We start from the raw sequence: 26,218 nt of genomic DNA, 5'->3' as shown, positions 1-26,218 counted from the left end.
CAGTGCAAATTTCTTTGAATTGAAATAGCTCAGACTTACATTTTAGTCTGGGACTAGGCTCAAGCCTTGTCTGTGAAACCAGGGGTTAGTGAAGTAAACTTAGCTAGCAAGGCAATGACAGTTGAGGGGTTACTATATGGTGTTTTTAAAGACATGTTTTATTATGTATAATTCCAGTAAACTATCAAATACAAAATCTAAATTAGCCCTGCACATACACACACAAAAACAACAACTTCCACACATTTTTTTATTCTTTTATTATCAATAACATTGAAGATATGTACAAAGCATTTTTAATATTGCAAACTATTTGAATTCCAATAAATGTAAATAAGCAGCAGCAGAAGCAATTTTCTCATGAATCTTCTTTTTCTTGAAACCTGTAACAGAGAAATCAAATGAAAAAATTCTGCCTTCAGCGCACATACATACTACTAATGACAATTATGATCAAATAAAACAATTAAAACTTAATTACAAGTTTTCTAAAATGTTAGGTTTAAATATGCAAATGAGGCATTATTTAATGAAATATGCACTAATTTGCATACACATCTAGTACAAAAATCTAAACACTGGATGAATTCAGTTTCAAAATTATTGTTTAATTCAGAAAAAACACAAACAGGAAACACTATATATCTTTTCACCATTTTGGGGGGAATGAAATCTTGTATAAAATCAAGCAAATTATATATGAACAAATGAAGACAGAATAAAGACAGGAATAAAAATGTAAAGTTTGGTGTGTGTAAGTGTTCTGAAGTGAAGATTTATGGCTAAGTGTAGGAGAAAAAACGAATTTTGAGAAAACGGCCTTTAGAAATATGCATTGTAATTGAAATCTATTGAAACAAATAGATAAAGAGCTATAAAAGAAACACTTAACAGTGTCTTTTGGGAGTTTTCTTTTCACTAGTCTGAAAAAACACTGAAAAACCAAAAAGCCCAAAATCTCAATCTTAATAGGTGCATAAAAAAAAGTGTTTTTGCCTGCAGTGTCTCTCCTTAAAAGCAAACCATGTTAATTACCTGCAGTGTATGCAAGTGAAGAAGACTGTCTGTCCTTCATCTGCAGATCTCATCTGTCTTGTGTGATAGACCATTCCTTCTTTATTACAGCGGGAACATTTCCTGTCAATCTGATGTAAAGTTTGTGAAAGATGAGCAACAGGTAAAAAATGTTTGTTAGGTGACATCCCAAACAAAAACAACAATATTAAAGTGAATAAATAATCACTGTCTCTTGGAATAACTTACAATTGGTCCCTTCAATTCAGCATTTTCTTCGCTGTCAGCAACGCTGGAGCTCTGATCCAAAGGATTAAACACCACCGATGACTTAATAACTTGATTTGAGAATTCTGAGAGACAATAGTAGAGCTAAATTAGCTTCTGAGTATAGTGTCATATACAAAATATTCACTAAATAGTATGTCTCTCACCTCGAACAGGGATTTTGAAAGAGCACCGAGGGCAGGTAATAGTATTTTCCCTGACAGGCACTGGAAGAATATTCCCACATTCCGAGCAAAAGTTGAGATCGCCACTAAAACATGACATTTCTGAAAAAGAATACAGAGCTACAAACGCTGCGTTCAAAACAAGACGGCTGCGTTCAAAACAAGACGAGTCAGGATGTCAATAACCACATAAACGGAACTTACTTTAAAGCTTTAAAGCTTAAACACAGCGGCCTTAAATTTGTAATATCTACGCTAGTTTTAATAGCAACAAGATTACTTGTCTACAATCTGAGATGTGTCTTCTCAAGGCAGCTCATGCAGCTCCACATGTCTGGTCCTTCTTCAGCGAAACGTCGATTCGTCGCTGGTTGATGACGGCATCTTCAACCTATCTAGCAGGTGCAGTGAAATTCAACTGCTGCATACAGTATTTCGAGGTAACTGCGATTATTTAATATTATAAACAATTAAAACCAACAAAAAAATGATAACAGACTTTGTATTCCGTCAGAAAACACACGGGAATGTTGTGTCATAGTCAGCGCATGGCCCGGTGCATCTGCATCTCTTGGGCTAAATAGATAAGCTAATATACTGGTTTAGTTTGTTAGTTTGACCTGCCCTCTTAATTACTCGCGTATTAATTAACATAAAACAACAGCTTATTGAACTTACAAAATATTGTTCATTTTTAGCTATTGTAATACGTGTGAGTGTGACTTTATTGTTTAATAGCATGTAACGTTACTAATGAAGAATTATTAATAAGCTACAGCGAAAGTCTGTTTCGTTTGTCGAGTGCAATAACCAAAGCATACGCATTTCTAATTCTAATGCAATTTATGAGTAATAATGTTATCAAATAACATGTATGTTTAGTTTTATTGTATTTGATAACATATATATTGTTAATAACACATTGATTGTTATCAAATGTATTTATATGTGTGTATTTGTACACTTTATATGTGACCCTGGACCACAAAACCAGTCATAAGTGTAAATTTGTCGAAATTGAGATTCTTGCGTCCTCTGAAAGCTGAGTAAATAAGCTTTCCATTGATATATTGTTTTTTAAAATAGGACAATGTTTGGCAGAGATACAACTATTTGAAAACCTGGAATGTGAGGGTGGAAAAAAATCTAAATATTGAGAAAATCGCCTTAAAAGTTGTCCAGATGTAGTTCTTAGCAGTGCATAATACTAATCAAAAATCACGTTTTTATATATTTATGGTAGAAAATTTAAAAAATATCTTCATGGAACATGATCTTTACTTAATATGCTAATGATTTTTGGCATAAAAGAAAAATCGATAATTTTGACCCATACAATGTATTTTTGGCTATTGCTACAAATATACCCGTGTTACTTACTGTAAGACTGGTTTTGTGGTCCAGGGTCACATATTTGATAACATAATGTTTTATTAACTACACACACACACAGAGATATAATATGGTAGCAGATAATAGTAGACATGAGATATTGATATATGCATTACATAATGATTCATAGGAAGATAATAATTCAGTTAGTTTGATTACTTATGTATTTATTTCTTGTCTTTTCCCAATCTCTCTGCAGGATGACGGAGAACGACGTTGAGAACGAGCTGTTGGACTATGAGGAGGATGAGGTTGATGCAGGTGGTACCGGGGACACAGGTCTTGGGCACAACGATGGTGGAATATCCATCAGGAAAGAAGGCGTCAAAGGGTCATATGTGTCCATCCACTCTTCAGGATTCAGAGATTTCCTTCTCAAACCAGAACTGCTCAGAGCTATAGTGGACTGTGGCTTTGAGCATCCATCTGAAGGTGAGCAATTCAACACGTGCTCATACAGTTGAAGACAAACGTTTACACACACCTTGCAGAATATGCAAAATGTTAATTATTTTACCAAAATAAGAGGGATCATAGAAAATGCATGTCATTTTTTTATTTCGTACTGAACTGAATAAGATATTTCACATAAAACATTTTTACATATAGTCCACAAGAGAAACTAATAGTTGAATTTATAAAAATGGCCGTGTTCAAAAGTTTACATACACTTGATTCTTAATACTGTGTTGTTAGGTAAATGATCCACAGCTGTTTTTTAGGTTTATTAATAGTTGTGTGCAACTGAGGGACTCATATGCAACTGTTAAAGATGGTTTTAATGCTCATTGATGCTTCAGAAGGAAAAACAATGCATAAAGAGCCAGGGGTGTAAACTTTTGAACAGATTTTGCCTAAATATCATATTTTTAAAATTTCAGAAGCTACAGAAGATGCATACATGTGCATCAGTGAGTGTTTGAACCTTCTGTAATAGTTGCATATGAGTCCCTCAGTTGTTCTCAGGTTCAAATACATAAAAATGCAGAAAAACCCCAAAAAATTGTGGGATCTGAAGGACTTTTCTAAAGAATAACGGGCAATTTAACTGTTAAGGACAAACAAGGAACTCATGAACAACTATCACTAAAAAAACATCTGTGGATCATTCAGGTAACAACACAGTATTAAGATTCAAGTGTATGTAAACTTTTGAACAGGGTCATTTTTATAAATTCAACTATTATTATTTTCTTGTGGGCTATATGTGAACATATTTTATGTGGAATACCTTTTTCAAATCAGTACTAAATAAAACATAACATGCATTTTGTATGATCCCTCTTATTTTACTAAAATAATTAACCTGCAAAACTTTTGACTCCAACTTTTGATGTTTGATATTTTACATTTGAATATGTTTCTGGCCTTTTCTGTTTCAGTTCAGCATGAATGCATTCCTCAGGCGATACTGGGGATGGATGTGTTATGTCAGGCCAAGTCTGGAATGGGGAAGACTGCTGTTTTTGTGTTGGCCACCCTTCAGCAGCTAGAGCCAGTGACCGGGCAGGTAATGTCTCACTTTTTAAAAGCATTTAATACAAAGAACTTAGATTTAAACAAAATAAATTTATGTCTTTGAGTCTGCTTTTATGCCATGCCACAATTTTGGGTTGATCAATGGTTTCTTTCACCCAGGTGTCAGTGTTGGTGATGTGTCACACCCGAGAGCTGGCCTTCCAGATCAGCAAAGAGTATGAGCGCTTCTCCAAATACATGCCCAGTGTCAAGGTAGGAAGACAATTTTAGATTTCTAGGAAAAGCTTTAATACATATGTTTCAGATTTACTATAGGATATATATGAACTACTTAGTTTTATCTGTTTTGTTCTGTACTGTAGAAGAGGTTGTGATGGATGTAAAAATAGCCTCCCTTTTTATTCTTATGTTGGAATGACATTAACTTGCTGTAAATGAATTACAATGAAATTCAGTTGCACCACTGAGAAATTTAATTAGTCCAGGTTTTGGAGCAAAACATAATTATGTTACCATGAGTCAGATTTTTTATTACTTTTATTTAGCAGTGACACATTAAATTGATTACAACTGACAGTATATTTTCATTAAAGATTTTTTTATTTTTAATATGCTGTTCTTTTAAACATTATTATAGTCATTAAAGAATGGTTCTCGGTTTTCACAAAAATATGAAGCAGCTGTTTTCAACATTGATGATAATAAGAAATGTTTTTGAGCAGCAAATCAGCATATTAAAATGATTTCTAAAGGATCGTGTGACACTGAAGACTGGAGTTCCCTCAGCAGGCTCTGATTATGGAACAAGAGGTAGAAACTCTCTTGAGGAAGGAGGCCATCGAGGTGGTCCCTCCTCATCTTATGGAGTGCGGGTTCTACAGCCGCTACTTCATAGTTCCAAAGAAGGATGGAGGCTTGCGTCCAATTCTAGATCTCAGACTGCTCAATCGTGCAGTACTGAGACTCAAATTCAATATGCTTACTGTCAAGCAGGTCGTGTCTCAAATCAAGTCCGAGGACTGGTTTGTCACGATAGATCTCAAGGACTCTCACTTAAGACTAAACTCCAAGAAAAGTGTTCTTTCTCCAGCTCAGAGAACCACTTATCTAGGATTAGTTTGGGACTCGACCACGATGCGGGCACAAATGTCTCCCGCTCGGATAGAGTCAATCCTCTGCGCAGTCAAGAGAGTCAAAGAAGTCCGTTCACTCCCTGTAAAGCAGTTTCAAGTTCTGCTAGGTCTCATGGCAGCAGCATCCAACGTGATTCCTTTTGGCCTGCTGCATATGAGACCTTTACATTTACATTTTACATTTTAGGCATTTGGCAGACGCTTTTATCCAAAGCGACTTACATTGCTTTACTTTTTTTTTTTAAGTACTTGCAATCCCTGGGATCGAACCCATGACTCTGGCATTGCTACTGAGCTACAGGAAAGCATTCTTTACAGTGGTGGCTCAGGACCAACGGGTTTTCCCTGAGGGGCAACCCATTCCGCTTGATCAGGGTTACGCGGCGCTGCCTTCGTGCCCTGGACATATGGAAGAAACCTTGGTTCTTATCTCAAGGTCCGGTGCTGGGAGCTCCATGTCGTCGTGTGACACTAACGGCGGACGCTTCCCTCACTGGATGGGGAGCGGTCATGAGTGACCGCTCAGCCCAGGGTCTGTGGAGTGGACACCATCTCACGTGGCATATCGATTGCCTGGAGATGCGGGCTGTGTTTCTAGCTTTGAAACACTTCCTTCCAGACCTGAGAGATCACCATGTGTTGGTCCGCACCGACAACACATCGGTGGTCGCCTACATCAACCACCAAGGAGGTCTGCGGTCGCACCCCTTGAACAAGCTGGCACACCAGATCCTTGTGTGGTCCCAGGGAAAACTTCTCTCACTGAGAGCAGTTTATATTCCTGGACATCTCAATGTGGGAGCAGACATCCTGTTGAAGCAGGGGCTGAGGCCCGGGCAATGGAGACTCCACCCAGATGTAGTAGAAGTCATCTGGAGCAAATTTGGGAAGGCCCAAGTGGATCTTTTTGCGAGCCAGGAGACCACACAATGTCCCCTTTGGTTCTCTCTGAGTCATTCAGCTCCCCTGGGACTGGATGCTATGGTGCAGACGTGGCCGAGGCTTCGTCTGTACGCTTTCCCCCCGATCGCTCTGCTCCCAGGAGTTCTGGAGAGAGTGCGCCAGGACGGAATTCGCCTCTTGCTAGTGGCGCCGTTCTGGCCGGGTCGAATATGGTTCTCAGACCTGATTTCTCTTCTAGACGGCCCTCCGTGGGAAATTCCCGTCAGGAGAGATCTCCTCTCACAGGCAGGGGGTGCGATCTTGCACCCCTGCCCGGAGCTATGGAAGTTATGGGTGTGGCCCCTGAGGGGGCACAACTCCTAGCATCCGGTCTTTCAACCGAGGTTGTTGAGACCATCCTCCAATCCAGAGCTCCTTCCACGAGGAAAATGTACACCGGGAAGTGGAATATGTTTGTCTTTTGGTGCAAACAGCACCAGACTGACCCAGTTCACTGCCCAGTAGGTTCAGTGCCGGACTTTTTGCAAGCCCGCCTTACGGCCGGTAATGCACACACTACGCTGAAGGGCTATGTGGCGGCCATTGATGCTTTCCATGCTCCCTTCGGTGCTTCCTCCCTCGGGAGACTTCCCCTGGTGTCACGCTTCCTCCGCGGTGCATTGAGGCTGAGGCCCCCGGTGCGCTCACGCATCCCTACGTGGGACTTGGCGGTGGTACTAGAGGCTCTATGTAAACCTCCCTTTGAGCCCATTGAGGAAATCTCGGACAGACTGTTGTCCTTTAAAACTGCCTTTCTTTTGGCTATTTCCTCTCTGAAGAGAGTTGGTGACTTACAGGCCCTCTCAGTGGCCCCCTCATACTTGGACTTTGCCCCTGGGATGGTCAAAGCGTTTCTGCACCCTAGACCGGGTTACGTACCCAAGGTGCCCTCAGTAGTACCACGGCCTGTAGTGCTCCAGGCCTTCTGTCCTCCTCCCTTCTCGGAACTAGGACAAGAGAAGCTTAACTATATGTGTCCACAGAGCTACCCTGTGGAGGAAGATGGACCAGTTATTTGAGTGTGTTTCGGTCCCCATAATAAAGGTCTTCCAGCTTTCAAACAAACTCTAAGTCGGTGAATTTCGGATGTCTCCTATAAGTCCTCTGGTCTTCCCTCTCCTTTGGAAGCCAAGGCCCATTCGACCCGCAAAGCTGCTGCGTCCAAGGCGTTCCTGGCAGGGGTTTCCCTGCAGGATATTTGTAATGCTGCGGGATGGTCCACGCCTCTTACATTTGTGAGCTTTTATGAGTTAGACCTCGCCAACACTCCGGGTTTCTTATGCTCTCCACTCAGATGCTCCTACCACTAGTAGGACTACTTAACTTCGGGCTACTTTCGCCCCTTCTCAAGTCGGCCAAGGCCGCCCCTTCCTCTGCTTTGTTAGCAGCTATTATCTGGGCTACTTTCGCCCTTTCCTAGAGTGGGCTGAGGCCGTTCTTTTTACTCGGGCTACTTTCGCCCCTTCTCAAGTCGGCCAAGGCCGCCCCTTCCTCTGCTTTGTTAGCAGCTATTATCTGGGCTGCTTTCGCCCTTTCCGAGAGTGGGCTGAGGCCGCTCGTTTTACTCTGGCTGCTTTCGCCCTTTTTACAAGTTGACTGAGGTCGCCCCTTCTATGCTTCTGGCAGCTATTACTCGGACTACTATCATCCTTTCTAAGAGTGGGCTGAGGCCGCTCTTTTTACTCGGGCTACTTTCGCCCTTTCTACAAGTCGGCTGAGGCCGCTCCTTTCTGCATTATTAGCAGAATCTATTCTGGGCTACTTTCGCCCTTGTTTCTCTACCTGCTTCACACATGCAGGTCCTTGGAATTCTGGCGGCGTGGGCATTTCGTTCCCAAAGCGTATCAATGCAGCTCGACGTTCCCGATGGGGAACGCCTCGGGTTTCGTATGAAACCCTAGTTCCTCGAGGGAACGAGACGCTGCGTCGCCGACCACAATTCCGGCATCCCTGCAGCGCTCCTGGTGGCAGAAGCTGCCGGCTGCATTCACCGCATGTGCTTTATAGCTTCCTGGTTCCTGACGTCACCCCGTCCGTGACGTCACACGCGCTTCTCTATTGGACTGATTACACACGTGATTCAGAGTGTGGTCGCGCTGAAGGCGTTCCCAAAGCGTATCGACGCAGCGTCTCGTTCCCTCGAGGAACTAGGGTTTCATACGTAACCCGAGGCGTTTTTATGCTAAAAATTCAGATTTGCATCACGAACAAATTACATTTTAATATACATTCAAATAGAAAACATAATTAATACAATTTTGAGTTGTATTAAGATTTCACATTATTACTGATTTTACTGCATTTTTGTTCAAATAAATGCAGCCTTGAGAGACTTGAAAAAGTTAAAATGTTTGGAATCAGTAAGTTTCTTTTGCTCACCAAGGCTGCATTTATTTGATCAAAAACAGAAAAAATCTGTAATAATGTGAAATATTCTTAAAATTTTAAATAACGTTTTTCTATTTTAATATACTGTAAAATACAATTTATTCCTGTGATGCAAAGCTGAATTTTCATTGTCCATTTCTCCAGTCTTCAGGGTCACATGATCCATTTGAAATCATTCTTATTTATTAACAATATTTTAATGTATTATCAGTGGAAACAATTATGCTGCTTAATATATTTTTGGAACCTGTGATCCTTTTTTAGGAATCTTTGACGAATAAAAAGTAAACAAAAACAGCCTTTATTTAAAATAGAAATATTTTGTAAATATTTACAACAGTTCAAATGTTTGGGGTGAGTCTTTTTTTTGTTGTAATTTTATATAATGTAATGTTCTTCTTTTTAATGTAAACTTTTTATTCTTAAAAATATCACAGGCTCCAAAAAAAAAAAAAAAAAATAGCAGGACAACTGTTTTCAAAATTGATAATAAATCAGTATATTGTTAATAAATCAGAATGAAGTCTGATGGATCATGTGACACTGTAGACTTTAGTAATGGATGATGAAAATTCAGCATTGCATCACATGTATAAATTATATTTTACAGTATATTAAAATAGAAAAAAAAAACATTATTTTAAATTGTAATACTACTTCACGATATTACAGTTGTTTTATGTATTTTTGATCAAATAAATGCAGCCTTGATGAGCATAACAAACATCTTTAAAAACATTAAATGTTTGGCAATGGAAATAATGTTTTCTTACACTATGGTCTGTGATATTAAAAATGGAAGTCATTAAATATAATGAAAATATATATGAATGAAATGCATTTTTAAAAAGCATTTTTTTAAATCATCAATATTATTAATACAATAGATTAATATCATCTAATGTTTCTCAAAATACCTCATGTTTATGGGTAATCCATACTGATAAATTGAATTTATTAACAAAACCCATACTTGCAGTTACACTTCTATACACTTACACTTCTTGTTTGCTATGCCATCGAGTTGAATTTAAAAGAAAGTCATGATTTGTAAGTCTAGCAAGCAGTTACTTTCTAATATTGCTGTGCACAAACTTTTCTCACCTTTGTTTGCGTTCACTGTCTCTCTCCCCCAGGTGGCAGTGTTCTTTGGTGGTTTATCTATAAAGAAGGACGAGGAGGTTCTGAAGAGAGAGAGCCCTCATGTGGTGGTGGGAACTCCTGGACGTATTCTAGCTCTGTCTCGCAACAAGAGTCTCAACCTGCGTCACATCAAGCACTTCATCCTGGATGAATGCGACAAGATGCTAGAGCAACTTGGTGAGCAGACCATTTATGAGATTATGGCTGTGTTCAGAATGAAAATAAACTGAATTCAGTGCAGTACATACTGTACACTGCATACTCTTTAAAAGCAGAAGGTGAAACATTAGGCATTGTTTTACTGTTCCATTGTAGTCACATAACCTTTGTTTTATGAAGCAAAAGTTGTTACTTTGAATTTTAATTCAGTTGTTAATAAAAAATATCTAAACATTATACTGTTTTCTACACATAACATCCATACTGACACTATATACTGTAGTTTAGAAACAGTAAGAGTGGCATGGTTTTCCAAACAAATACAGTCAAGCCCGAAATTATTCATACCCCTGGCAAATTCTGACTTAAAGTTACTTTTATTCAACCAGCAAGGTTTTTTTTATCATAAATGACACAGACGTCTCCCAGAAGATAATAAGACGATGTACAAGAGGCATCATTGTGGAAAAAAATATTACTCATCTTTTATTTACATTTGAACAAAAAGTGGCATGTCCAAAATTATTCATACCCTTCTCAATAACCAATAGAAAAGCCTTTATTGGCTATTACAGCAATCAAACGCTTCCTGTAATTGCTGACCAGCTTTTTGCATGTCTCCACTGGTATTTTTGCCTATTCATCTTTAGCGATGAGCTCCAACTCTTTCAGGTTGAAGGGTCTCCTTGACATCACCCTGATCTTTAGCTCCCTCCACAGATTCTCAATTGGATTTAAGTCAGGACTCTGGCTGGGCCACTGCAAAACATTCATGTTTTTGTCTGCTAACCATTTTTTCACCAATTTTGCTGTGTGTTTTGGGTCGTTGTCGTGCTGAAATATTCACTGGTGCCCAAGGCCAAGTTTCTCTGCAGACTGCCTGATGTTGCTGTTGAGAATTTTGATGTATTGCTCCTTTTTCATGGTGCTGTTTACTGTGATTAGGTTCCCTGGTCCACCGGCTGAAAAACACCCCCAAAACATTAGGTTCCCACCACCATGTTTGACAGTGGGGATGGGGTTCTTAGGGTTGAAGGCTTCTCCTTTTTTTTACGCCAAATGAAGGATACATCATTGTGGCCAAACAATTACATTTTTGTTTCATCTGACCATAAAACAGAAGACCAAAAGTCTTCTTCTTTGTCCAGATGAGCATTTGCAAAGGCCAAGCGGGCTTTTGTGTGCCTTATCTGGAGAAGTGCGGAGAAGAACTCGGTCTGTGTCCGTGGAACCCAGCGGTGTGCAGTGTCTGTTGGACTGTCTGCCTTGAGATGTTGCCACCAGCAGAGCCCAGATTCATCAGGAAGGCCTTGGTGGTGATCCTAGAATTCTTTTTTTACCTCTCTCACTATCCTCCTGGCCAGCACAGGTGTCACTTTTGGCTTCCGACCACGTTCTCTGAGATTTTTCAAAGTGCGGAACGTCTTGTATTTTTAATAATACTTTGCACTGTAGCCACTGGAACTTCAAAACATTTAGATATGGTCTTATAGCCCTTTCCTGGCTTGTGAGCAGCCACAATGCACAGCCGCAGGTCCTCAGTGAGCTCCTTTGTGTTAGCCATGACTGTCCACAAACCAACAGCAGAGAGCTTCTGTTTTTCACCTGTCGAGTTGATTAAAACAGCTGTTCCCAATGAATCAGGGTAATTAGGATGCTTTAGAACAGCTTGGACTATTTGGAATGGTATAGAACTTTGGATTTTCCCATAGACTGTGACAGTTTGCAAAGGGTATGAATAATTTTGGACATGACACTTTTTGTTCAAATGTAAATAAAAGATGAGTAATATTTTTTTCCACAATGATGCCTCTTGTTCATCATCTTATTATCTTCTGGGAGACGCCTGTGTCATTTCTAAAAAATAAAAATAAAAAAAAACTTGCTGGTTGAATAAAAGTAACTTTAAGTCAGAATTTGCCAGAGCTAAGAATAATTTCAGGCTTGACTGTATATAATAAGTATTAGATTTTAATAATATAATTTTTTTTTTACTGTCCCCTTTAGACATGCGGCGTGATGTCCAGGAGATCTTTCGTATGACCCCTCATGAGAAGCAGGTCATGATGTTCAGTGCCACCCTGAGTAAAGAGATCCGTCCTGTCTGCAGAAAGTTCATGCAAGATGTAATTACGCCTCTCCTACTTCTACCATGTCAACAGCTCCTTCCCTTCACAAGACCACCTCATACACACCTGAAAGAGCAGGCTCAGGAGTGGGATCCATTTACGGCCTCCCTGAGACATCGTAGCACTAAATGCCCCTCTCTGCTGCCCATTTGATAATCACAGACTGTTAACTAATAGAGCCACAACGATGTTAAGATGTTAAGTCCTTAATCCCCACCTCAGCTGGCAGCGCTGCGTCGGCATTTGGCAAACACGGTCACACGTCCGGTTGGCCAACAGATAATGCACCATCCATCAGGCTCAGGCCATTGTAATTTTAAATAGGTCCTTTAAAAACCTTTGCTAAAGTCATGAAGAGCCCATCCAATGTTTTTAAACAGGATAAGAGGATGTCTTTAAGGGAAGGAACTAGTGTATCATTAAATGCAATTTAGGGCCGTAAAATTGAAAGCCTAAACACATCTTTCAAAATTATTTAGGCATTTAGAGACCAAAGTCCTTCACATTTTAATATTATTCCACTCTTAGTATCTGTCTATCAAGACAAATTGCTTTAGTTCCTGCTCAACTGTAGATCTGTCCTCAAATAACCTTTAATTAAGAGCAGAAGCACTTGTTGGAGCTTCATGAATTCTGTTGTCAACTGCCAGAGACTCTCAAGAGGCACAAAACTAAAACCGATAAAGTGTCGGCCCAACAAAGCAAGCCAGCTGCTAAAAACTACATAAGATTCACGACAAACTGGCACTCCGGGGCTGAAGTAATTTACTCTTTAACAAAGCAGACAGCAGAATGAAATCATCTGGGGAATAAAATGAAACAAAAGATTAGGTCATTGGCGGCATAAATCAGTTCAGGTGGACCGGCTCTTCATCAATCCAGCTGACAGTCTCTGATTAGAACGGTTCCTCATCTGCCCCCAAGAAAAAAGACAAACCGTCTGTCACTAAGTTAAAATCAAGGCAATAAAACTGGCCCGAAGCGGTGAAGAAAGAATGCGCGGGTGCGAGGGACAAGAGAAGAGAGAGAAAGGGAGGATTAAGCTGCGGAAGACTGGAGCGAGAGGGATGAGATGATGAAGAAACTTAGATGAGATAGAGGAGACATGCGCGGGTGTAGATAGAGACGTTCTTGAAGAACCGTCAGGTGAATCAAAAAGAAACTAAATAGTAGAAAAACTTTGAGACTTGTGAGGGGCGTGACTTTACATTATGTTGAAGACAACATAGTCAAATGAGCTTTAGACAAACCAGCTCTGCAGCAAATAGAGGACTGATTGACAAGCAGTAAAGATAGATTTGCCTAAACGTCTTGAAGGTAAGTGCAAATGTACGTTTAGCAGTGCCACTGTGTCAGTCACGGTTGGATGTGGAGTTTAGTGCTTTTCTTAAGAGCCCAATAGTGATAGAATAGGATCTCAGTAATTTTCCATGGCCATCCCTGTGTGCTATTAAACACAAACCTGTTTTATCAGCCTAGACGATAAAACTTGTGTCTAGTGCCTGCACAGATCAGATCAGATTGAAGATGCTCTCTGTATATTTAATTAAGCAATCTGGCGCATGAATTTTGGCCTTCTGAACCTCCCACTGCTATATGTTAAACAGTGTTGCAGTATTGTGTGAGGTGGTTTATGAGTGTTTAAAGTCAACATGAAACGAAGTTCATAACTCGTATTACTTGCGTAAAGTGACAATTTCAGAATTAAACATAACAGAATAAGGAAAAAAATAGTGGGATTTGATCATACTGGAATGAATTTGCAATTAGGTGAAATACCACTTGCACATGCTTTTGACTGATTTGGTGGCTGAATGTTGAAATTATCTGATTGTAATGCTTCCTTTTGTCAAATCTGTTGTTATCAGTAGCTGCATTTCCATTACGCTTCAAATTGCACAAAATGAAACTGCAAATTGAAAATATGGCCAATGGAAATATTTACAGCTCAATTGGCGTACATACAGTGATGGCCAAAATTATTACAACAGTAGTATTTTCACCAGTTATAAATGGTTTTAAGTCAGTTATCTCTATCTTTTGCTGTAGTGTGTTAGTAGGAAATATCTTTTTACATTTCCGAACATTCATTTTGCCATTAATTGTTATAATCTGACAACAGCCTGTGCTCCACACAGAGATCTGATCTCATCATCATCCAGTCTGTCTCGAATGACATGAAGAAACAGAACAAACTGAGACTAAATCCAGAAGAACTGTGGCAACATCTCAGAGACACTTTAAGAAACCTATCCTGCAAAGCTAGCTGAAAAACTATACACAAGTGTACCTAGGGCAAAAGCTGCTTTAAACGCACCAAATGTTGACGTTAATTGTTAGAAAATCTATTTATGACATTATGTTTGACAGCATCCTCATTTTACAGCATTTTTACACAAGTGCCTAAAACTTCTAACAGTACTGTAGCTTTGCAGGTAGGTTTCTTGAAGCATCTTGGAGACGTTGCCACAGTTCTTCTGGATTTAGTCTGACTCAGTTTGTTCTGTTTCTTCATGTCATTCCAGACAGACTGGATGATGATGAGATTACGATTCATGGCAAAATGAATGTTTGGAAATGTAAACTGATATTTCCAATTGACAGTGACACACTAGCAAAAGAAGCGTCTCCTTTGTTGAAAATAATGGCTAGTGCGGTGGCTGCTATATCCATAAATCTACCAACATTAGTTGTCAAGATAGATTGTAAAAAGAAAAAAAAAATTTGGTTGCATAACATCGGATAATGGAAACGGCATCCTTTCGCAGTAGTTTTTTATCGACATTTCTAAAATATCAGACAAGTTTTGCACAAATCTGTACTGAAAATGCACCTACTGTAACTTACCACATTAACTCGTTGTAAATTACGAAGTTAACTAATAGTACGATTTTAGAAAGGCTGCATTACCTGCAACATTAGCCTAAAATAATAAGGGTGTTTACATGCACTTCGAAAATGGAAATCGAAAAGTTAAGATTTCATTCACACTAATGGAATAATTTTAAGTCGCAATGAAACAGAAATAGTGACCAGATATTTTCTTAAAGGGAACCGTGGTTATTAAGACTTGTATGGCTTAATATAATGTAAATGTTGTGTCTTACTGAAATATGTAGTAGAAAACCCATGAAAAATTATTATCATGTCGATGAGGTGAAATGGTTGCACTCAATGAGCTACTGCCACTACCTGTTGCTATTTTTACAACACAACTCCAAATAAAATACTGATATGATGCCAAAGCTACTGAAAGAGCTTACAAGTGGTGATAGATACAACCGTAGGCTTAAACCAAATGCTGTACCATAGATTTTTTTTTTTTTTTTTTTTTTTGTCATATGGAACGGCATTTACTACACAGAACTGTAATTCACTGACGAGCTATGCAATATCGCGTTCATTACTGGAGGCGAGACATCTCCGATAATGCACTATTATTTAGGGGAGGGAATCTTCAGGCACTTCACGATTCGATTCCAAAACGATTCTTGATCTACATTTTTCCCCAATTAATTCATCTGCTGTGCAAATACATATTTACAACTTTACATTTTAAAGAAAATGTATAATTGCAGTTTCTACGCTTTTTGTTTATAGTTGGAATCTCTGTATGTCAGTACTGCCATCTTAAAAGTAGGGCAAAAAGTCTTCTTAATTATGATTTTCATTATCAACTAAATATCAAGATTTGTCACATTCTCAGTTTTCAATATTACTGCACATGGCTACATTTTCATATACATTTTATATCAAATTTATTTTGTGCAAAATTTACTTAATTTTTTTACCTTTTATAAAACAATTACTTATATAAAATAAGTGTTCTTTAAGTATCCGAAAGTTTACAGACAATAGTTGTTGGTTTTTCTTTTTTCCTCAGCATTCCTGCCATTTGATTATTACTGATGAGACCATAGACAGCGGCAGCTTTAACAGGCTGCATTCAAACTAATGCACAGATATATTTTGACATATATAATGTTTTGTCTGAAAACATAATTGACTGTGTGTCCATCAATTTTGTATAAAAGTATTCACACGTGCCATATTCGGAAAAAACAAGCTCAGAAGATTAAGAATCGTTGAAGAGAGAATCATAGTGCATCACAGAATCGATTTTTTTTTTCAACCACCCCTACTATTATTATAATGCAATATTGCATAGCTTGTCAGTAAACTACGGCTTTGTGTAGTAAATGCCGCTCCATCTGACAGCACATGAATGAGATTTACAACTAATCACACAACCGACGAGATGCACAAAATAGTCACATCTGATTATTTGCACAGCCCCACAAGGAGTCTAAATGCCCCAGATATTGAGTAAAATCCGTGCTGAGAAACTCAAAAGCAATAGCATGTTTACATCCTGAAAAGATTGCATCTAACGTTTCTTGTCTCTGCCGTTTGTAAACTATTTCGGTACTTGTTATCGACTAAAACCCTCAAAGGCATCAGGGCTAAAGTGGAGAGAACAAAGACGCAGGTCTTTAGGAAGTTTTATTCATCCACAGGCATCTTCCCATTCTTTTCTCTTCTTCTTATCACTAGAACAGCAGTGAAGACTTGCATCGCTTCTCTTGTTGCCCTTTGAATGAAAATGACAACCAAAAGCCGCACAATGTGGCATCATATCAGTATTTTATTTTCCGAGTTGTGTTGCAGTAAAAATCGCAACAGGTAGCGCCAGTAGCTCGCCGAGTGCAACCATTTCACATCATCGAAATAATGGCGCACCCATAGTCCAAAGTATGTATAAAACGATGTGGATTTTTTAAAATATTAAAAAAAAAATTTCAGTAAGAGGAGTCATCATGTGTGTTATATTAAGCCATACAAGTCTTAATAACTGGTGTTCCTTTTAACTCTGTTTTTAAGAGTTAAACAAATAGAAGAAAATATAGAGCAGGACTTGATTCAGTCCATCAGTTGTTAACTGGATGAAAGACCAAAATGCAAGCTTGCAGATGATTGCATATGATTTAACTGGACTAAATCATTGGAAAAGTCTGGCATACATCACCAAAAAGTAAAACAGCTGCAAATTGGTATGAGATTCTTGCTTAGTCTAGGTCACATCAGCCAAAAAAGGGTTATTGAGGCAGAGCAAGTTAGTACATTTAAATGAAAGATTGCAGAGACGAGCATTTTTTCAAATAATATTATGTGTATTTAGAAAACAAATAGGGTCAGGTTTGATTTCATGTTGGCTTTATACTACTTAAAACTCCTTACAACACATATTGTAATGTCATTTGTCCAACTGCACATTGATTGATGTAATTGAAGTAGTACAACTGTGTGTTCCTCAAAAGATCTGCAGTATTTGAGCGTTTATTTAGAAATAGCACAGATATGATTTTAGGCTTGATATTGGTAGCTAAAAGTAGCCTAGGACAGCAGGGTAGCATTTATCAACGTGTTGAGACAGTAAGAGTGTGTGTGTGTGTGTGTGTGTGTGTGTGTGTGTGTGTGTGTGTGTGTGTGTGTGTGTGTGTGTGTGTGTGTGTGTGTGTGTGTGTGTGTGTGTGTGTGTGTGTGTGTGTGTGTGTGTGTGTGTGTGTGGTGTCCTCATTGGCTCGGGATGGGAGGGGAGGGTGAATCTAACCCCCATCCCTTCTCTTCCCTCCCTTTCTCCTGCTGTTTCATAACTCTCTCCTTTCTAACACAATGTTCTCCTTCTCATTGTCGTCTCCTCCCCCACCACCACTGTCCTTCGCTAAAATCTTTATACCTCTTTTGTCCTTATTTTTCTTTGATCTGGTGTCTTTCTTCCCCTTTCCACACTCGATACCTATTCCACCCATGCCGTCACACTGTCATAAACACCGCTTCCTCTTTCACACCCTTGTAACATTATTATCTGCACCACCCTCGTCTCGTCAACTTTCCTGTATGTGTCTTCACACAATCTTAACCCCGTGAACCTGCACACTCCTCTCCCACCCCTCCTCACCTTCCCCCTGCTGGTTGTCCTAGCCGATGGAAATTTTTGTGGACGACGAGACCAAGCTGACGCTTCACGGCCTCCAGCAGTACTACGTCAAACTGAAGGACAACGAGAAGAACAGGAAGCTCTTTGACCTCCTGGATGTGTTGGAGTTCAACCAGGTATCTCGAGAGTTCAGCAAACACATGCAAAAGTCGATTCAAACCGAGAGTGACTCGAGAAAGAGACCTCACAGATTTTTTCCACTTTCTGAGAAACGTTTGCATATCTGAAAGCAAAACACACGCCTGGTCGTTCACAGGCTTGAATGCAAAATACAGTGCAACCAGTTTGAATACAGATTTTGGGTATCCAACTTAAATGCAAACTACAACCAATGGAATGGAAAGTAAAATTGTGAGGATGAAATACAATTCTAAACAACATTAAAGATGTGGAATTTACTGTCTTAAACCTTGAAATAGTTTTGATGTAATTAAGTTGACTTGAGAAAGCCACTATCAAAGCCTCTTCTCCATCTAAGCCTAAAATTTAAACACTATCTTCTTTAAACTTTTGTACAATGAGACTTGTGGTGTATTTAAGAAGAGCGTAATAACTCCCTACTGAAAAAACAGCTAAAACCAGCCTAAGATGGTAATCTTCTTTGGCTGGTCTCCCAGGCTGGTTTTAAAGTGGTTTTGGCCACTTTTTCTCGTCATGCTGGCCTTGACTGGTCAAGCTAAGAGACCAACCAAGCTTAAACCAGCTACTTTCAGCTTTAACCAGCTAAGACTAGACAACCAGGGTTTTTTTTGCTAAATAAGTTTGGTTTAGTTGTTTTTGTTTTTTGCTAAATCTGCTCGGTTTCAGATTTTTTTTTTGTTTTTGTTTTTTTACTTTTTTTGTTGCTATATCAGTATTTATTTATTTATTTGCAAAATAAGATGGGTTTTTGTTGTTTTGTTAAATCTGCTAACGCTGGTTTTTTTTTTTTTTTTTTACTTTTTTTTTTTGTTTGTTTATTTATTTTAAAAGTGGTTTGGCCAATTTTTTAGCTGGTCAAGCTAAGAGACCAACAAAGCTTACACCAGCTACTTTCAGCTTTAACCAGCTAAGACTAGACAACCAGTCTAGGCTGGTTTTAGCTGTATTTTTGCAAAATAAGTTGGGTTTAGTTGTTTTTGTTTTTTGCTAAATCTGCTCGGTTTCAGCTGTTTTCAGTATTCAGTTTTTTTTTTGTTTTTTTTTTTTAAATAAGCTGGGTTTAGTTGTTTTTTAACTTATTTATTTTATTATGTTATTATTTATTTATTTTATTATTTTTTTAACTTGTTATTTATTTTATTTATTATATAAGCTGCAAAACCAACCAAGCTTAAATCAGCTACTTTTAGCTTAAACTAGCTAAACCAGCTTGGTTTCAGCTGTTTTTTGTTGTTGTTGCTATATCAGTCACCCAGGCTGGTTTTAAATTGGTTTTTGCCACATTTTAGCTGGTCGGGATGGTCAAGCTGTGAGACCAATCAAGCTTAAACCAGCTTAGACTAGATAACCAGCCTAGGCTTGTTTTAGCATTTATTTATTTTGCTAAATCAGCTGGGTTTAGCTGTTTTTTTTATCTGTTTCTTTGTTAAATCAGTCACCCATGTTGGTTTTAAAGTAGTTTTGGCCGCTCTATAGCTGGTCAGGCTGGTCAAGCTGCGAGACCAACCAAGCTTAAACCAGCTACGACTAGACAACCAACAGGCTTATTTTTTGCTAGATAAGATGGGTTCTAGGCTTTTTTTTTCTTTTTTTTTTTTGCTAAATCAGCTGGGTTGTTGTTGTTGTTTTTGCTAAATCAGTCATCAGGTTTTAAAGTGGTTTTCGCCACTTTTTAGCTGGCCAGGCTGGTTTTATCAGGTCAAACTGTAAAACCAGCCAAGCTTAAACCAGCTACTTTTAGCTTAAACCAGCTAAGACTAGAAAACCAGCATAGGTTTATTATTTTTTGCAAAATAATCTGGGTTCTAGGCTTGTTATTTTTTGCTAAATAAGCTGGGTTTAGGTTTTTTTTTTTTTTTTTTTGGCTAAATCAAGTCACCCAGGCTGGTTTTAAAGTGGTTTTGGCTACTTTTTAGTTGGTCAAGCTGGGAGACCAACCAAGCCAAAACCAAGCGTTTTTTTTTTTTTTTTTTGGTAAATCAGCTGGGTTTAGCTGGTTTTTAACTGTTTTTTGACAAAATTACCCAGTTAACTGTTGTTGTTTTTTCAGCTGGTTTATCTGGTTTTTAGCGGGGTTTTTTTTACTGAATCAACTGGTTTTAGCTGGTTAACTTTTTTTGTTAAATCAGCTGGTTTCAGAAGGGTTTTAGCAGTTTCTGCTAAATTAGTTGGTTTATCTGTTTTGTTTTTTGTTAAATCAACTGGTTTCAAGTGGTTTTTGGATGTTTCTATCTGGTTTTTAGCATTTTTTGGAATGTCAGCTGGGTTTAGCTGTGTTTTAGCTTTTTTTTTGTCAAAATCAGCTGGTTTTAAGTGGTTTTTAGCTGTTTTTTTTTTTTTTTTTTTTCCCCTACTAAATCAGCTGTGTATCTGGTTTTCTAATGTTTGTGCCAAAATCAGCTGGTTTTAAGATGGTTTTTTACATTTGGGTTAGCAACATGCTAATCATGTTAACAACATGCTAGAAGCATGCCGATCATGCAAGCAACATGCTAATCATGTCAGAAACATGTTAGCAACACTTAAGAAGCATGTATATAATGTTAGCAGCATGCTAATAATGCTAGCAACATGCTAATCATGACAGAAACATGTTAGCAACATGCTGTTAGCATCTATCCAATCTACCTAAACTTTCAACTTCAAGCTTTTACAACTGATTCAAACTTTCAGGCTACGCTTTCTCAAGCCAACTTCAAAGTTTGTTTTATCTGGTGTATTTATGCAGTTTATACAACCCTAACCTATATAATATATATATATATATATATATATATATATATATATGATTTTAAAAAAATGTTTTTTAAATAATACTCTTATTCTCACCAAGGCTGCATTTGTTTGATCAAAATACAGTAAGAACAGTAATATTGTGAAATATTGTTACAAGCTAAAATAGCTTAATATATATTGAAATGTCATTTATTTCTGTGATGCAAAACTGCTGGTTGCTGGATGACCCAAACAATTTTTGGTGAGTTTTTTCGCCAAGAAATCCAAAAAATCCGACTTAAGGAAAAAAAACAAATTGAAGGGAGAATTTTTGCACTTGGTTAAAAGTGGTCAATGGGATTTGATGTTTCACTGTAATGAAGACAGCTGGCGGGTACAGTGTTACAGCTGCTTAGTATTGCAGGTGGTGATCTTCGTGAAGTCCGTGCAGCGCTGTATTGCTCTGGCTCAGTTGCTGGTGGAGCAAAATTTCCCTGCCATTGCCATTCATAGAGCAATGCCTCAAGACGAACGGTAGAACACATTCACACATAATGCACTTGAATGTTACAGCTATGATTGGAAGATGTTTTATTACATTTGTGGCTCTGATTATTATCCCAGACTAGCTCGATACCAGCAATTCAAGGACTTCCAGAGACGGATCCTGGTGGCCACAAACCTGTTTGGCCGAGGCATGGACATCGAAAGAGTCAACATCGCCTTCAACTACGACATGCCTGAAGATTCAGACACATACCTGCACAGGGTCAGTTCGGTTCATCTGACAATGATTTATGTCAAACAAAGCCAAGTTATGGAGTATAAAAGGATCCATCTGAACAGCTTTAACTTTTCTCATTCTTTCAGGTTGCAAGGGCTGGCAGGTTTGGAACGAAAGGTCTGGCAATCACCTTTGTGTCAGATGAGACTGATGCCCGCACTTTGAACGATGTTCAGGACAGGTTTGAGGTGAACATCAGCGAACTTCCAGAGGAGATTGACATCTCATCATATAGTGAGTGTTAATGTTCAGTCCTTATAGTCTGGTTTTCCAATAAAACATGGTTTTGAAGGGATAATTCACAAAAACTAACTAACTTCAACTCAGATATTTTGAAGAATGACTAGGTTGCTCTTATATTTAAAGTAAAATCCAAAAAATTGTATGCATGAGACCAAATAATGAAAGAAATCTTATTTTGGGGTTTTTCTTAAAGGAACACTCCACTTTTTTTGGAAATAGGCTCATTTTCCAACTCCCCCCGAGTTAATAAGTTGAGTTTTACCGTTTTGAAATCCATTCAGCCGTTCTCCTGTTCTGGCGATATCACTTTTAGCATAGCTTAGCATAGATCATTGAATCCTATTAGACCAATAGCAGGGCTCGACATTAAGGCTTGTCCGCTTGTCCGGGACAAGTGGATTTTTTTGTAGGACAAGTGGAAGAGAAAATTGGTTGTCCGACTGGACAAGTTAAATTTCAAACAAAATAAAATGGCATGTTAATTAACGTTATATGCCGTTAACGACAGAGCAGAACGTGCAGCGCAAACACCGAGCGGAATATTGAACAGAGAGCGCAGCGCGCCGACACACACACACACACACACACACACACGGAACGGAAAAGACCTGCTCGTGAAGTTACTGTACGTTCACACCGCCGCCGACTTGAGCTGCAAAGAAGCTCTGGCCGCCCCGTTAAGAACTCTTGTCAAAAAGTACGAGGAAGCTTGTTGACGCTTTGGCCGCTCTGACGTAGCAGCATTCTATGTTCGTCTCTCTCTCTCTCTCTCTCTCTCTCTCTCTCTCTCTCTCTCTCTCTCTCTCTCTCTCTCTCTCTCTCTCTCGAAATTGCGATAAATTAATCTGTGCGACCACAAATTATATTTGGAAGCATTTGTGCGAGTGAGAGAAATGAGTGTGGTGCGACTCGGTTTCAAAACTGTCGCTAGCCTAACTACTGACTAGTAGTACAAGACTAAAAGTCTTGTTTAACGTATAAGTTTAAAAGACGGAAAGACTATTGCGATAGGTTTGGATAAATCTTCAAAAAGGCAATGATGTCATTGAATAAATATGCACGCTGTACGTTTCAAAGTCAAAACGCTGCAGGGATGTCTTCATATGAATGTATCTAACGGGAACAGACTGTCCTCAGAAACATGTCGTTTGCATTGTCATTTCATGTCTGATAAAACGGCGTTAGTGCTGGTTTGTATACAGCTGTTACTATGGAAACCGTAGTATTTCAGCGCTCCTAAAGCGCCCCCTCGTGACAAACAAATTAATTTTTATTTCCAATACATTTTTCAGCTGTTTATGGTCAAATTATTGGAATTATCGATCCATGTGTAAGTGTGAAATAATTTAATTTGCCTTTTAAAAATCTAAACAATTAAGTAATACTAATGTTATATATCTTATATAAATATAAGAAATTATATACTTGATTTATCCCTTTTAATGGTATAAAGGTTGAAATGCTATTGTATTAGATATTTTGTTTTTTGTGTCTGTATCTGAATTATAAATCATGTAATTTTATGGCTTAATATTCTACCGTACATTGTCCAACCCCACTCATACTGTTCATTTAACTTGTGCAGCTCTTAAAAAAAGGGTCATAAATTGCCTTAAATTGATATTTTAAAATTCTGCAGCTACACTAAATGGTGAAATAAAATTCTTTCCTTGATATTTGTTTATATTTGTGTATTGAAAACATTTTTGATTGACATTTAGACTCCTATCTGATTTTCTATATTTTTAAAAAATGTCTTTTTTTTTATTTGGGCTAGTTAAATTAATTTTTGGGCTATCAAATTCTGATGAGTACCTGCCCGAAGGGCTACCAGAGATTTTGACATTTTGCGAACCCTGAGCTGTCAATCATTCCCTGTCACTGAAACTGCGCTCCGCTTAACTTAGAACCGGACGTTTTTCTCTCTCTCTCTCTCTCTCTCTCTCTCTCTCTCTCTCTCTCAACCAAACCCTGTTCCGGCGTTGCACAAACTGCAATTAGGGGTGTGTGAAATGACGATTTTATTTTTATTGTGGACAATTAAAAGGTTTCCACAATCTGCTTTTGAAGAAATATAGTATATTTCGTGCTACAGCGCACATTCTGTCAGATACAATTCTGCCGCCTCCGTGTCAATATACTATACAACGCGGCTCAGATAGCACATGTACGTCTGCAAGATGTCTGATAAAGATCTCTTGATCTGGAAAGCATCTGCTGTGTACAAACATCTGGCAGGCGTCTGTCAGATGTCAGTTAATCAGAATCGGCCATGAAGATTCAAGATCGGTGCATAACTAAAAAGAAATTGGGTGCTCCTACATTTTTTGGGATGCTCCTAACTTTTTAAAGTTGGGAGCACCAGTGCTACCAAGTAAAAAAGTTAATTTCGAGCCCTGCCTTACACCAACAGCACCATATGAGTTCAAACGGGAACGAAAATTTGTAACCAAATGGAAAGATGAATTCGACTGGGTTATTTATGAAGACAGAGAAATGTTCTGTGGCGTCTGTCGGATAGATAGTTTTATTTTTTTTTCACCAAGAGTCACCACTCTGGTGATACACTGTGCACATCAGCGTGCAAAGTATTACTTTGTATTATACTATGAGTCTGGAGATCCTTCTACTGTTCCTTTCTACTTCTACTTCTACGTTCCTTTCTACTGTTTCAACTGAATTGTATTAATATTGATAGTGTTTGGATGCTTTCAATAAATTCTGCATTAGCAAAACAAAAAATAAATAAATGATATTATAAATCTTTACCCGGACAAGTGACTTTTGTGCATGGACAAGTGAAACATAAATTTACTTGTCCGAAGGACAAGTGCCTCAAAAAGTTAATGTCAAGCCCTGAATAGCATCGCGTTCAAAAATGACCAACAAGTTTCGATATTTGTCCTATTTAAAACTTGACTCTTCTGTAGTTACATCGTGTACTAATACTGGTGGAAAATGTAAAGCTGTGATTTTCTAGGCCTATAAGATTAGGAACTACACTCCCATTCCGGCGTAATAGTCAAGGAAGTTTGCTGCTGTAACATGGCCGAAGCAGGCAGAGTAATATCACACAGCACATGTGGAGATGCTAACCTAGCTGGGAACTAATTTCAGGTGCTGCGTGATATTACAGCAGCAAACTTCTTTGGCTATTACGCCGGAATGGGAGTGTAGTTCCTAATCTTATCGGCCTAGAAAACCGCAGCTTTACATTTTCCGCCAGTATTAGTACACGATATAAGTACAGAAGAGTCAAGTTTTAAATAGGACAAATATCGAAACTCGTTGGTCATTTTTGAACGTGATGCTATTGGTCTAATAGGATTCAATGATCTATGCTAAGCTATGCTAAAAGTGATATCGCCAGAACAGGAGAACAGCTGAATCGATTTCAAAACGGTAAAACTCAACTTAACTCGGGGGGAGTTGAAAAAAAAAGTGTTCCTTTAACAGAAAATGTCACATTTTTCCAGATTTAGTTAGTGTGTTTGTCTGAATTTGTGCACTCACATGATTTTTTCCTTGTGTATCTGTCTCTCCTAGTTGAACAAACACGATAAAGACGACAGAACGCAAAAGACAGCAGTTTCGTTGGAGGATGCATGGCATTGTAGCATTTGGTAGCAACTGAGAGTTTGTATTTCACAGACTGTTAAGGTGTTAGTGAACAAACAGACCATATTGCAGTGTTATCCTATAATGTAGTGGATTTCTTAATACCTCCTGAGTAGTTCAGTTCTGATTTTGCTTGTTGAAAGTGAAAAAAGCATTATTTTCAATGTTCAAGTTTCAATATTTTTCCTCCCAGTATGAATAATTTGCTTGTTTGAATTTTGGTTATTTATAATGGTGAGGCATACTTTCTGTTTTCTGTTGTGAGAGGAGGAGTTTTCATCATTGGATTGTAATGGACCATACAGTTGATTGCATTGATGTAAAATTGTTTGAAAGTTATTCAATATATTAGCATATATGCTGAATGCTTGTTACCAGTGAAGTAGGTACAGGGAAATCTATTTAGTGTTCAGTTGCCAGACAAATGGCTACTTTGTTTAAACTACTTAATGCTTGTTAAACCAAATAAAGGATGTTTGTTTCATTTA

General features: G+C 38.3%; 2 protein-coding genes across 3 annotated transcripts; one reads left to right on the top strand and one right to left on the bottom strand.

Moving 5' to 3' along the window:
* Positions 1-250: 250 nt before the first annotated feature.
* On the bottom strand, positions 251-1,809 carry polr1h (RNA polymerase I subunit H). Of its 2 annotated transcripts, none has more exons than XM_073821831.1 (5): positions 1,671-1,809; positions 1,449-1,568; positions 1,264-1,367; positions 1,036-1,145; positions 251-383 (listed from the first exon to the last, which is right to left on the bottom strand). In XM_073821831.1, exons 2-5 carry the CDS (start codon positions 1,564-1,566, stop codon positions 359-361), a joined length of 357 nt encoding a protein of 118 aa, XP_073677932.1. In that variant the 5' UTR covers positions 1,567-1,568; positions 1,671-1,809; the 3' UTR covers positions 251-358. The 2 variants fall into 2 exon arrangements, with proteins under 2 accessions (XP_073677932.1, XP_073677933.1); XM_073821832.1 differs by having other exon boundaries at positions 1,449-1,586; positions 1,671-1,802.
* ddx39b (DEAD (Asp-Glu-Ala-Asp) box polypeptide 39B) lies at positions 1,810-26,218 on the top strand. Its single transcript, XM_073821830.1, has 11 exons — positions 1,810-1,906; positions 3,058-3,290; positions 4,241-4,368; positions 4,497-4,589; positions 9,937-10,120; positions 12,110-12,228; positions 18,214-18,345; positions 21,510-21,619; positions 21,710-21,854; positions 21,956-22,103; positions 25,659-26,218. Exons 2-11 carry the CDS (start codon positions 3,059-3,061, stop codon positions 25,673-25,675), a joined length of 1,308 nt encoding a protein of 435 aa, XP_073677931.1. The 5' UTR covers positions 1,810-1,906; position 3,058; the 3' UTR covers positions 25,676-26,218.

This window comes from Garra rufa, chromosome 17 (assembly GCF_049309525.1).
Source record: "Garra rufa chromosome 17, GarRuf1.0, whole genome shotgun sequence".
NCBI lineage: Eukaryota > Metazoa > Chordata > Actinopteri > Cypriniformes > Cyprinidae > Garra > Garra rufa.
The sequence above is the reverse complement of the archived record's forward strand: the minus strand, read 5'-3'. Positions and strand labels throughout refer to the sequence as shown.